The 13753-nt window shown below is 39.2% G+C and overlaps 1 protein-coding gene across 11 annotated transcripts in view; it reads right to left on the bottom strand.

Annotated features, from left to right (window-relative positions):
- The window catches only part of SCMH1 (Scm polycomb group protein homolog 1), a 224645-nt gene that overhangs the window by 152811 nt on the left and 58081 nt on the right, over positions 1-13753 (bottom strand). For 9 of the 11 annotated variants that reach the window (XM_059884821.1, XM_059884820.1, XM_059884819.1 and 6 more), the window contains one exon: positions 13372-13449. The exons of the other annotated variants lie outside the window; for them this stretch is intronic. Coding sequence is in view for 6 of the 9 variants with exons in the window: in XM_059884819.1 (XP_059740802.1) it covers positions 13372-13396 (25 nt within the window). In the remaining 3 variants the exon portion in view is untranslated. The remainder of the gene's footprint in view (positions 1-13371; positions 13450-13753) is intronic. 11 annotated transcript variants of the gene reach the window in all.

Genomic DNA, 13753 nt, shown 5'->3' with positions numbered 1-13753 from the left:
CATTATAGGGGACTGGAATGCAAAAGTAGCAAGTCAAGAAACACCTGGAGTAACAGGCAAATTTGGCCTTGGAGTACAGAATGAAGCAGGGCAAAGGCTAATAGAGATTTGCCAAGAGAACACACTGGTCATAGCAAACGCACTGGTCATAGCAAACACCCTCTTCCAACAACACAAGAGAAGACTCTACACATGGACATTGCCAGATGGTCGACACAGAAATCAGACTGATTATATTGTTTGCAGCCAGAGCTGGAGAAGCTCTCTGGGAAGGGAAGGTCTGAATTTGCTATCATTGTGGGTATAGAAGTAGAGGTAAGATAACCTCTTGGTGGAAACACTAAATCATAAGAAGGAAGAGGGAGGCTGGACTAGGTAACCTTTAGAGGTCTTGCCCAAATCTGAGAGCCTATAATTTTATGGGAGTATGGACCTCCTGCTTTCATCATTACAACACAGTGCAACTTAAGGTCTGCATAATGGACAATGTACATTATTTGCAACGCCAACTTTCTCTCTGAAAGCTTACAGAAGAGTGACAGAGGGACAGAAGAAATACTAAGATCATTATCATGATCTTACTTCCCTTCTGCATCTTCATCTACCACATACTGGCACTGTGGTGGACACTTTACATAGTTTATCCAGCTAGGTTATTGTGAGACTCTGAGCTGGTAAGACATTGTCTTTGGGTTTTACTTTCCTCATTTGGAAAATGAATGGGTTGAACTTCATTATTCATGAAAGGGGACATCGAAGTTCCTTTTAATTTCCTTCATATCATGAGTCTGGAGGAAAGTAGCAGCAGGGACCTAGATCAATTATTTCCTCCCTATGCACCACGATTTAACCTGGCAGATACTCTGAAATATCTTCCTTCTTTGGAGTAATGAACAATGTGTGCCATCTTCATTTTATACAGTAAACACAGTCCTAAAAGGTTAAGTGTAAATAGAAATTTTAATAAAAAATGAAGTACATTTTGTACACACCAAAATGGTTAGTTAAAAGCAGGCTTTATAAAAATAAGTGCAATGTTTGCTGCAAAGCAACTTGTTCTATGAGAAGAGCTCACTGGAAAAGAACCTGATGCTGGAAAAGACTGAAGGCAAAAGGGGAAGGTGGTGGCAGAGGATGACAGCATTACCGACTCAATGGACATAAATTTGAGCAAACTCAGGGGTATGGTGGAAGACAGAGCAGCCTGGCATGCAACAGTCCTTGGGGTCACCATGAGTCAGACAAGACTTAGAGACTGAACAACTAGTTCTATAAATTTGGATTTTATGTATTGGATTTTCTGTTATCACTTTGTCTTCCACTTAAGTTACCATGTCAAAGATGCATTGCAGTTTTTCCCTGTCTTTGGGGTGATCAGCCTGTTCGTACAAATACAAAACTATGGGTTTGAAAGCAATATTAAAAGTCATTCAATGCTTTCTCCTTCCTCTGCCTCTAACTCAACCAACCACAGCCAATGTTTGAATTTTCTAACATCTTTACCAACTCTTCACTTACTCTTCCAGTGATGAAGACCCCACATCTCCCCATGAAGCTCCTTCCATGCTTGGCAGTGGACCTTGGCTTTAGGGATGTGATTCTCTATATTTTTCCCATCTTAACAAGCACGAGGGAATCCCAGAACATCTCCATCAGTAACAACAGTTTCACATATAACCAAGCTTTCAATAGAGGTTCTCGAGAGAGAGCAAGATGGTGATAGGAGGGAAACTTTCTCTTTTCATTTGGCATACTTCTGTTGGTAATTTTTTTTTTTACACTTACTATGTATTCCTTTAATACATATATGCATGTATTTTTAAAAAGTGGTCCAGGGGGTAAATCTTATTCACACTAAGGATAGGGGAATGGAGGGGAATACGTCCCCCTAGAGGAACAACAGAATGTGAGGGAATAGTGTGTTATGATTTGACACCTCCATCAGCTGTAATATTCTTGGATATAGAATGGGCATTGAACTGACTGTAATATAGTTAGTATAGGAGGTTGAAGGACCCCTACTTCCTTGGAAATCATGGCTAATCTCTTTCTCAACTGAGTAAGCCAGCTCTTCAGGCATTTAAAAATAGCTTTCATGTGTATAAGGAAAGTGAACTACTTTCTGGTCTCATCAAGGTTAAATTCAATGACTAACTGTAACATGTCTCACTGTGTGATGTATCTGCCTCTTTTTCCCTGTCATTCTGCCTAATTCATAGTACACTCTTCTGCCTTCTAACATTATTCTTCTGTAGTCTGTTCGTTTACTCTTTATCATGACAGGGTGGCACCATTTTCCCAATTACTCAGTGTGCTGTGTGTGCTCAGTTGCTTCAGTGGTGCCCAACAATTTGTGACCTGTGGACTGCAGCCCACCAGGCTCCCCTGTCCATGGGATTCTCCAGCCAAGAATATCAGAGTGGGTTACCATGCCCTTCTCCAGGGGATCTTTCTGGCTCAGGGATTGAACCCATATCTCTGGGGTCTCCTGCATTGCAGGCAGGTTCTTTAGCCACCTTAAAGTGAAAAATGAAAATTACTCAGTCGTGTCCAGCTCTTTGCAACTCCATGGACTATATATACAGTCCATGGAATTCTCCAGGCCAGATTACTGGAGTGGGTGGGTAGCTTTTCCCTGCTCCAGGGGATTTTTCCAACCCAGAAATTGAACCAGGGTCTCCTGCACTGCAGGCAGATTCATAACCAACTGAGCTATCAGGGAAGCCCCTGAACCACCTGGGAAGCTCCAATTACTCAGACTTTTTACCTTATTTCAAGCTTCTGGATGTTTTTACCAAATATCCCCAGTTTCCCCTATTCTGTTATGAAGACCCTGCCGCAGGATTGTCTGGGTTCAGATTTGGTTCTATCATTTACTAGTTGTATAACTGTAGCTAAGTAACTTAACCCCCTGTGCCTCAGTCTCCTCATTGGCAAAATAAAAACAGCCCCAGCAGCAATTAACTTATACAGTTGCAGGGAAAATAACTAGGATACATATAAAGCACATAGGACAGTATCTGGCACACAGTGGACACAATGTTAATTTGTATTATTGCTTCCTTCTCCTTCATCATCATAAGGTGAAAAGACAATCCTCAGAATAGGAGAAAACAATAGCAAATGAAACAACTGACAAAAGATTAATTTCCAAAATATACAAGCAGCTCATACAACTCAATACCAGAAAAGCAAACAACCCAATCAAAAAGTGGGAAAAAGACCTAAATAGACACTTTTCCAAATAAGACATACAGATAGCTAACAAACACATGAAAAGATACTCAACATCACTAATTATTAGAGAAATGCAAATCAAAACTATAGTGAGATATCACCTCATACCAGTCAGAATGGCCCATCATTAAAAGTCTACAAACAATAAATGCTGGGGAGGGTGTGGAGAAAAGGGAATGCTTTTACACTGTTGGTGGGAATGTAAATTGATACAATCCCTATGGAAGATGGTACAGAGATTCCTTAAAAAACTAGGAATAAAAGCACCATATGACCCAGCAATCCCACTCCTAGGCATATACTCTGAGGAAACCAAAATTGAAAAAGACACATGTATCCCATTGTTCATTGCAGCGCTATTTACAATAGCTACAACATGGAAGCAACCTAGATGTCCATCGACAGATGAATGGATAAAGAAGTTGTGGTACATATACACAATGGAGTATTACTCAGCCATAAAAAAGAACACCTTTGAGTCAGTTCTAATGAGGTGGATGAACCTAGAACCTATTATACAGAGTGAAGTGAGTCAGAGAAAGATAAATACCATATTCTAATGCATATATATATATATATATATATATATATATACATACATACATATATGGAGAAGGCAATGGCACCCCACTCCAGTACTCTTGCCTGGAGAATCCCATGGACAGAGGAGCCTGGTAGGTGGCAGTCCATGGGGTCACACAGAGTCTGACACGACTGAGCAACTTCACTTTCACTTTTCACTTTCATGCATTGGAGAAGGAAATGGCAACCCACTCCAGTGTTCTTGTCTGGAGAATCTCAGGGACGGGGAAGCCTGGTGGGCTGCTATCTATGGGGTCGCACAGAGTCGGACACGACTGAAGTGACTTAACAATGCATATACATGGAATCTACAAAAATGGTACTGAAGAATTTATTTACAGGGCAGCAATGAAGAAACAGAAATAGAGAATAGACTCATGGACATGGGGAGAGGGGAGGGGAGGCTGAGATGTAGGAAAAGAGTAACATGGAAACTTACCTTACCATATGTAAAACAGACAGACAAAGGAATATGCTGTATGGCTCAGGAAACTCAAACAGGGGCTCTGTATCAACCTAGAGGGGTGGGATGGGGAGGGAGATGGGAGGGAGTTTCAAAAGGGAGGGGATATATGTACACCTATGACTGACTGATCTTGAGATTTGACAGAAAACAACAAAATTCTGTAAAGCAATTATCCTTCAACTACAAAATAAATTAAAAAAAAAAAGCAAGCTAAGATCATGGCATCTGGTCCCACCACTTCATGGCAAATAGATGTGGAAACAATGGAAAAAGTTCAGTCCAGTCGCTCAGTCGTGTCCGATTCTTTGCAACCCCATGAAAAATAAAGTCAGCCACTGTTTCCACTGTTTCCCCATCAATTTCCCATGGAAATAGTGAGGGACTTTATTTTCTGGGGCTCCAAAATCAGTGCAGATGATGACTGCAGCCATGAAATTAAGACACTTGCTCCTTGGAGGAAAAGCTATGACCAACCTAGACAGCATATTAAGAAGCAGAGACATTACTTTGCCAACAAACGTCCATCTAGTAAAGTTATGGTTTTTTCAGTAGTCATGCATGGATGTGAGAGCTGTGACTATAAAGAAAGCTGAGCACCAAGGAATTGATGCTTTTGAACTGTGGTGTTGGAGAAGACTTGAGAGTTCCTCGGACTGCAAGGAGATCCAACCAGTCCATCCTAAAGGAAATCAGTCCTGAATATTTATTGGAAGGACTGATGCTGAAGCTGAAACTCCAATACTTTGGCCACCTGATGGGAAGAACTGACTGATTGGAAAAGACCCTGATGCTGGAAAAGATTGAAGGCAGGAGGAGAAGGGGATGTCAGAGGATGAGATGGTTGGATGGCATCACTGACTAATGGACATGAGTTTGAGCAAGCTCTGGGAGTTCGTGATGGACAGGGAGGCCAGGCATGCTGCAGTCCATGGGGTTGCAGAGTCAGACACAACTGAGAGACTGAACTGAACTATGTGTTAATATACAATATTTGTCTCTTTATGACAGAATTCACTCTGTATAATAAATAGGCTCTAGGTTCATCCACCTCATTAGAACTAACTCAAATGTGTTCCTTTTATGGCCGAGTAATATTCCTCTGTGTATATATACCACTGCTTTTTTGTCCATTCAACTGTCGATGGACATCTAGGTTACTTCCATGTCTTCAGTTCAGTTCAGTTCAGTCGCTCAGTAGTGTCCGACTCTTTGTGACCCCATGAATCGTAGCACGCCAGGCCTCCCTGTCCATCACCAACTCCCGGAGTTCACTCAGACTCACGTCCATTGAGTCAGTGATGCCATCCAGCCATCTCATCCTCTGTCGTCCCCTTCTCCTCCTGCCCCCAATCCCTCCCAGCATCAGAGTCTTTTCCAATGAGTCAACTCTTCGCATGAGGTGGCCAAAGGACTGCAGTTTCAGCTTTAGCATCATTCCTTCCAAAGAAATCTCAGGGCTGATCTCCTTCAGAATGGACTGGTTGGATCTCCTTGCAGTCCAAGGGACTCTCAAGAGTCTTCTCCAACACCACAGTTCAAAAGTATCAATTCTTCGGCGCTCAGCCTTCTTCACAGTCCAACTCTCACATCCATACACAACCACAGGAAAAACCATAGCCTTGACTAGACAAACCTTTGTTGGCAAAGTAATGTCTCTGCTTTTGAATATGCTATCTAGGTTGGTCATAACTTTCCTTCCAAGGAGTAAGCGTTTTTTAATTTCATGGCTGCAGTCACCATCTGTAGTGATTTTGGAGCCCAGAAAAATAAAGTCTGACACTGTTTCCCCATCTATTTCCCATGAAGTGATGGGATCGGATTGTAAATAGTGCTTCAATGAACATTGGGGTACATGTGTCTTTTTTGATTATGGTTTCCTCAAGATATACGCTCAGTAGTAGGATCGTTGGGTCACATCATAGTTTTATTTCTAGTTTTTTAAGGAATCTCCATACTGTTTTCCATAGTGGCTATGTCAATTTGCATTTCCACCAACAGTGCAAGAGGGTTCCCTTTTCTCCACATTCTCTTCAGCATTCATTGTTTGTAGGTTTTTTTGATGATGGCCATTCAGATTGATGTGAGGTGATACCTCATTGCAGTTTTGATTTGCATTCCTCTAATTATGAGTGATGTTGAGCATTTTTTCTTCCATTTATTAGCCATCTTTATGTCTTCTTTGGAGTAATGTCTGTTCAAATCTTCTGCCCACATTTTGATTGCATTGTTTGTTTTTCTGGTATTGAGCTGAATGAGTTGCTTGTATATTTTGGAGATGCATCCTTTATCAGCTGTTTCATCTGTAAGTTTTTTTATCCCTTTCTGGGTTGTTTGATCTTGTTTATTGTTTCCTTTGCTGTACAAAAGCTTTTAAGTTTAATTAGGTGCCATTTATTTGTTTTTGCTTTTATTTCCATTACTGTAGGAGGTGGGTCATAGAGGATCTTGCTGTGATTTATGTGAAAGAGTGTACTGCCTATGTTTTCCTCTAAGAACTTTATAGTTTCTGGCCTTATATTTAAGTCTTTAATCTATTTTGAGTTTATTTTTGTGTATGGTATTAGAAAGTGTTCTACTTTTATTCTTTTGCACGTAGCTGTCCAGTTTTCCCAGCACCATCTATTTTTTTTAGGTTTTCTTAAAGTTAATTTAATTGGATGATAATTAATACAATATTGTGATGGCTTTTGCCATACATCTACATGAATCAGCCAGAGGTGCACATGTAGCACCCCATCCTGAACCCCTCAACTACCTCCCTCCCCACTCCATGGCTCTCTGGGTTTTCCCAGAGCATCGGTTTTGTGCCCTGCTTCATGCATCACACTTGCACTGGTCATCTATTTTACATATGGTAATACACATGTTTCAATGCTATTCTCACCTTCTCCCACAAGGTCCTTAAGTCTGTTCTTTACATCTGTGTCTCTTTTGCTGCCCTGCATATAGGATCATCATTTCTGTCTTTCTAAATTCCATATATATGCATTAATATACAGTATTGCTGTTTCCCTTTCTGACTTACTTCACTCTGTATTATAGGCTCCAGTTTTTTCTATCTCATTAGAAATGACTCAAATGCATTCATTTTTATAGCTGAGTAATATTCCATTGTGTATATGTACTACAACCTCCTTATCCATTCATCTGTTGATGGACATCTAGGTTGCTTCCAGTCCTATCTATTGTAAACAGTGCTGCAATGAACATTGGGGTACACGTGTCTCTTTCAGTCCTGGTTTCCTCAGTGTGCATGCCCAGCAGTGGGATTTCTGGGTCATATGGCAGTTCTACTTCCAGTTTTTTAAAGGAATCGCTACACTGTTCTCCATATTGGCCCAGAACGACTTATTGAAGAGGCTGTCTTTTCTCCATTGTATATTCTTACCTCCTTTGTCAAAGATAAGGTGCCCTTAGGTGTGTAGGTTTATCTCTGGGCTTTGTATCTTACTTCATTGTTCTATATTTCTGTTTTTAGGCCAGTACCATACTGTCTTTGTGACTGTAGTTTTGTAGTATAGTCTGAAATCAGGAAGGTTGATTCCTTTACCTCCATTTTTCCTTCTCAAGACTGCGTTGGCTATTCGGGGCCTTTTACGTTTCCATACAAATTGTGAAATTCTTTGTTCTAGATCTGTGAAAAACATCACTGGTAGTTTGATAGGGATTGCACTGAATTTGTAGATTGCTTTCGGTAGTATAGTCATTTTCACAATATTGATTCTTCTAATCCAAGAACATGAAATACCTCTCCATCTGTTTGGGTCATCTTTGATTTCTTTCATCATGTCTTCTATGTTTTCTGTCTTCTAGTTTTCTGCATACAGGTCTTTTGTCTCTTTGGGTAGGTTTATTCCTAGGTATTTTATTCTTTTTGTTGCAACAATGAATGGGATTGTTTCCTTAACTTTTCTGATTTTTCATTGTTAGTGTATAGGAATGCAAAGGATTTCTGTGTATTAATTTTACATCCTGCAACTTTACAATATTCACTGATTAATAATTTTCTGGTGGAATCTTTGCAGTTTTCTATGTATAGTATCATGTCATCTGCAAATAGTAAAGAGTTTTACTTCTTCATTTTCAATCTGGATTTCTTTTATCTCCTTTCGTTCTCTGATTGCCATGAATAGGACTTCCAGAACTATGCTGAATAAAAGTGGTAAGAGTGGGTACCCTTGTCTTGTTCCTGAACTTAGAAGAAATGCTTTCAGATTTTCACCAATGAGAATAATGTTTGCTTTGGTTTTATTCTATTAGGCCTTTATTATGTTGAAGCAGGTTTCTTCTATGTCTACTTTCTGGAGAATTTTTATCATAAATGGGTGTTGAATTTTGTCAAAAGCTTTCTATGCATCTATTGAGATGATCAGATGATTTTTATCCTTCAGTTTGTTGATATGGTGTATCACATTGATTACTTCGTGTATACTGACGCATCTTTGCATCCCTGGGATAAATCCCATTTGATCATGGTGTATGATCTTTTTAATGTGTTGTTGGATTGTGCTTGCTAAAATTTTGAATTTTTCTGCGTTTATATTCATCAGTGATACTCGCCTGTAATTTTCCTTTTTGGTGGTATCTTTGTCTGCTTTTGGTATTAGGGTGATGGTGGCCTCGTAAAATGAGTTTGAGGGCTTTCTTTTCTCTGCTGTTTTTTGGAAGAGTTTGAGCAAGATAGGTGTTAGCTCTTCTCTAAACTTTTGGTAGAATTTGCCTGTGAAGCCATCTGGTCCTGGGCTTGTGCTTGTTGGAAGATTTTTGATTAGTTTTGATTTTGGTGCTTGTGATTAGTCTGTTCATGATTTCTATTTCTTCCTGGTTCAGTTTTGGAAGGTTGTACTTTTCTAAGAATGTGTCCATTTCTTCCAGACTCTCTATTTTTATTGGCATATAGTTGTTCATAGTACTCCCTTATGATTCTTTTTATTTCTGTGTTGTCTGTTGTAATGTCTCCATTTTTGTTTTTATTGAGTCCTCTTCCTTTTTTCTTGACAAGCCTGCAAGTGGTTTGTCAATTTTATCTTCTCAAAGAACCTGCTTTTAGTTTTATTCATCTTTAATATTTCTTCATTTCTGCTCTGATCTTTAAGATTTCTTTCCTTCTACTAGGCTTTGGTTTTTTGGTTGTTGTTGCTGTTATTGTTGTTCTTTTTCTAGTTGCTTTAGGTGTAAAGTCAGGTTGTTTGATGTTTTTCTTGTTTCTTGAGGTAGGCTTGTAGTGCTATAAACTTCCTTCTTATAACTGCTTTTACTGCATCCTATAGGTTTTGAGTCATCATATTTTCATTGTCATTTGTTTCTAGGTATTTTTTAAAATTTCCTTTTGATGTCTTCAGTGACCTGTTGGTTATTTAGAAGTGTGTTGTTTAGCCTCCATGTGTTTGTGTTTTTTACAGTTTTTTTCTTGTAAGTTATATCTAGTTTCATGCATAGTGTTGTATTCAGAAAAGATGCTTGATACAATTTCAATTTTCTTAAATTTACTGAACTTGATTTGTGACCCAAGATGTGATCTATCCTGGAGATTGTTCCATGTGCACTTGAGAAAAATGTGTCTTCTACTGTTTTGGGATGGAATGTCCTGAAGATGCCTATTAGGTCCACATGGTCTAATGTGTCATTTAAGGCTTGTGTTTAAGCCTTGTGTTTCCTTAGTAATTTTTTGTTGTGATGATCTGTCCATTGGTGTAAGTGGGGTGTTAAATTCCCCTACTATTATTGTGTTACTGTTGTTTTCCCCTTTTATGGTTCTTAGCATTTGCCTTATGTACTGAGGTGCTCCTATGTTGGCTGCATAAATATTTATAATCATTGTATCTTCTTGGGTTGATCCCTTGATCATTCATTATGTACTGTCCTTCCTTAACGCTTGTAAAAGTTTTTACTTTAAAGTCTATTTTGTCTGATATGAGTATTGCTACTCCTGCTTTCTTTTGATTCCCATTTGCATGGAATATCTTTATCTATCCCCTGACTTTCAGTCTGTGTCTTTAGGTCTGAAGTGAGTTCTCTTACAGGCAGCATATACATGGGTCTTGTTTCCATATCTATTCAGCCAGTCTGTGTTTTTTGCTTGGTGCATTTAATCCATTTACATTTAAGGTAGTTATTGACATGTATGTTCCTACTGCCATTTGCTTAATCATTTAGGGTTTGTTTTTGTGGTCTGTTTCTTCTGTTGTGATTCCTGCTAGAGAATCCTTAGCATTTATTGTAAGGCTGGTTTGGTGGTGCTGAATTCTTTCAGGTTTTGTCTATAATGCTTTTGATTTCACCATCAAACCTGAATGAGATCCTTGCTGGGTAGCATAATCTTGGTTGCAGGTTTTTTTCTTTCACCATTTTTTTCTTTCACTTTAAACACCTGCATAGTTCCTGCTGAAAAATTAGCTGTTAGCCTTATGGAGATTTTGTGAATATGTGTCTGCTAAGTTGCTTCAGTTGTGTCTGATTTTTTGCAACCCTATGGACTGCAGCCCACCAGGCTTCAGTAGGTATTCTCCAGGCATGAATACTGCAGTAGATAAGCCATTTCCTTCTTCAGGGGATCCTGTCAACCCAGGGATTGAACCTAGGTCTCTTGCATTGAAGGCAGATTCTTTAACCTCTGAGCTACCAGGGAAGCCCTGGGAATTCCTCTTTATGTTATTTTTTAACTTTCCCCTTGCAGGTTTTAATATTTTTTTTCTTTGTGCTTAATTTTTTGTTAGTTTGATTAATTTATATGTGTCTTGGTGCTTTTCTCTTTGGGTTTATCCTATATGGGATTCTCTGGGTTTCCTGGACTTGGGTGGTTATTTCCTTTCCCATTTTAGGGAATTTTTCAACTCTAATCTCCTCAAATATTTTCTCATACTCTTTTTCTCTTCATTTTGGGACCCCTATAATTCAAATGTTGGTGCATTTAATACTGTCCCAGAGATCTTTGAGACTGTCCTCAATTCTTTTCATTTTTTTTTTTTCTCTATTCTGCTCTATGGCAGTTATTGAGGAGTTCCTGGTGGCTCATTGTGGGTGGCTTCCCCAGTAAATCTTCTGATCTCACCAGAGGTCCCCCAACTCCCGCCCAGAGGAGCAGGTGCACTGCTCCCAGCACCCAAAGGCGCCCAAGCCACTCCCAGTGCCAAACTACTCCCCCCAGTCACCACTGAGTGAAAGGGGAGCCCCAGGGGCTTCCCGTAGTGGATCCTCTGATCCCTAAAGAATCCCTACCCCTCTCAGGTGAGCAGGCACGCTGCTTCCAGTGACCAAAGGTGCCCAAACCACTCAAGGCACCAAAGCCACTCCACCTCCCCCAGCAACCCCACAGTTGCTGGTCATCAAGGTTCAAGTTTCCTCCACTCCCCCTTACCCGGTTGTTCCCAGGGCTCCTCCCTTCAGCCTGTCCACAGGAGGTCCCCCATTAGCACCTGGTGAGTATCCCAGGCGTGGGGAGACATGCCTCCCTGTCTTCCCTCACCCCAATCTTGGGTCCACCCTCAAAGCATTCTTGACATTTCATTTCTTCAACACACTTCTCTCTGACAAACTGGATTAGCGTGGAACTTCACTTGGCATTCCTACTACTATGGCTGTTTTCATTGCATTATGATGCACACTCATGCTTCACCAATTCACATTCCTCTTTGTTTCATACCTCTTTTCAAAACCTATCTTGTAGAGCAGGGAATAGAAAACTTTTTGAAAACAGCCAGAGGGTAAAAAATTTCAGGTTTATGGGATATATGGTTTCTGCTACAACTACTCAATTCTGCCAGTGTAGAATGACAGTAGCCATACACATTAACAAATGGACATGGCTATATTCCAATAAACCTTTATTTACAAAACCAGGCACCTGACAGGAGTTTGCCTATGGACCATAGTTTACTGATCCTGGATCTAGAAGAATCTTCCCTAAATAACTTTGCCTAGCTGTGATCACTCCATTATTCTACTTCAAAATACATGTACTATATTCATTTACAAATAGTTATAAACTTCTGAATATTTTTATGTGGTCAGTCTCTCACTTAGAACACTGTACAGATTCTTTAAGGAAAACTGTCATTTCATTCACAGCTAAGCCTAGGAGTAACACTGAGTGTCAAGGACATGAAGACAAATGAATCCCAGTCTATGTGCACAAAGAACTCACAAAGAACAGATTAACAGGACAGACAGCAACGCAAATACACAATCATAATATAATGGGATTTTTGCTATAAGAAAGATTTCCTATACAAAGTGCTCTGAGAAAAGCAAAAGGAATGATTGACTTTACTTGGGGAGAGGAGGAAAGCTTCACATAAGACCTGAGGTAGGATTGTCAGAAAAGAAAGATGAATAGGTATTTGAGTTAAAGGAAATGTAGTATAATGGTACTAAGACATGGAAATGGATTAAGTGTATGGATAATAACCAGCAGCTACTATAGATGGAAAGGGGTAAGGGAAGCTACAGAGACAAATGACAGAAACTGAAGAAGATGAGAATACAAAAGAAAGTATCAGCAAAGAGTGCCATTTGCCACAATAAGACAATGTTATATACATAATGAGGAGTCTGGATCATTCTAGAGATCATATTTAAATATTCAATATCATGATCTGATTTGTTAATAATATTTTATACTCATAAAGAGGCTTTAACTTTTTCTTAGACTTTCATGTATGTTATTTTTAATGTTCATACAGCTTCCATACTTACATGTCTACTAAATTCTAATAACGATCATGAACTTATGAGGTAGTAAGAAGAGTAAGATTTAGAGGCAAAAAGATTCGGGACAAAATCTTGCAGTTTGTAGGAACAACATGTTGAGTAAGTCTCTTAATCTTTCATTGTTTCCAAAGAACAGGAATAGCAACAGTCCCTGTTTCATAAGATTACAGAAAAGACTATTTGAGACAATTATGTGAAGAGTACTTTGTAAAAGAGCTGCAAAATGACATGCAGGATTTGTGAAATTGCAGGGTAAGATGGTAAGAAAGGATGAGATACTTTTATTTACTTGACAGCTTTTTGTGACACATACATTCATTCACAGCCTAATAGAAGATAACTCTTCATTTCTATCATATATAAGTACAGGTTCTGACCTTTTCGAGGATCTGATTTTTGCATGGTATCATCAGCTATATCAAATAGGAATTTCCTCCTTAACAAGATGGAGAAATCTAGAAGCAAAAGATTAAAAAAAATTAGAAATATGAACAATTGTAGATCAAAGGAGACCTGCAATGAAATTAGGTTTTAATCAGAGAAAACCAGCAGGCTGAACACCCAGAAGGGCTTCCCAGGGGCAGTAACTCAGTTAAGTTTCCAATTTCCACGATCCTTCCCTCAGTTTTTGAGTTCAGAACCCTGATTCTATTAAAAACAGAACAGACTTTTCAGGCCTTAATAGCTCATTTTAAATAATAATGGATAAACTAGAAGGTTACTCTATTAATTCATTGTGAGAAATATAACAGTCATATA

This window comes from Bos taurus, chromosome 3 (assembly GCF_002263795.3).
Source record: "Bos taurus isolate L1 Dominette 01449 registration number 42190680 breed Hereford chromosome 3, ARS-UCD2.0, whole genome shotgun sequence".
NCBI lineage: Eukaryota > Metazoa > Chordata > Mammalia > Artiodactyla > Bovidae > Bos > Bos taurus.
The sequence above is the reverse complement of the archived record's forward strand: the minus strand, read 5'-3'. Positions and strand labels throughout refer to the sequence as shown.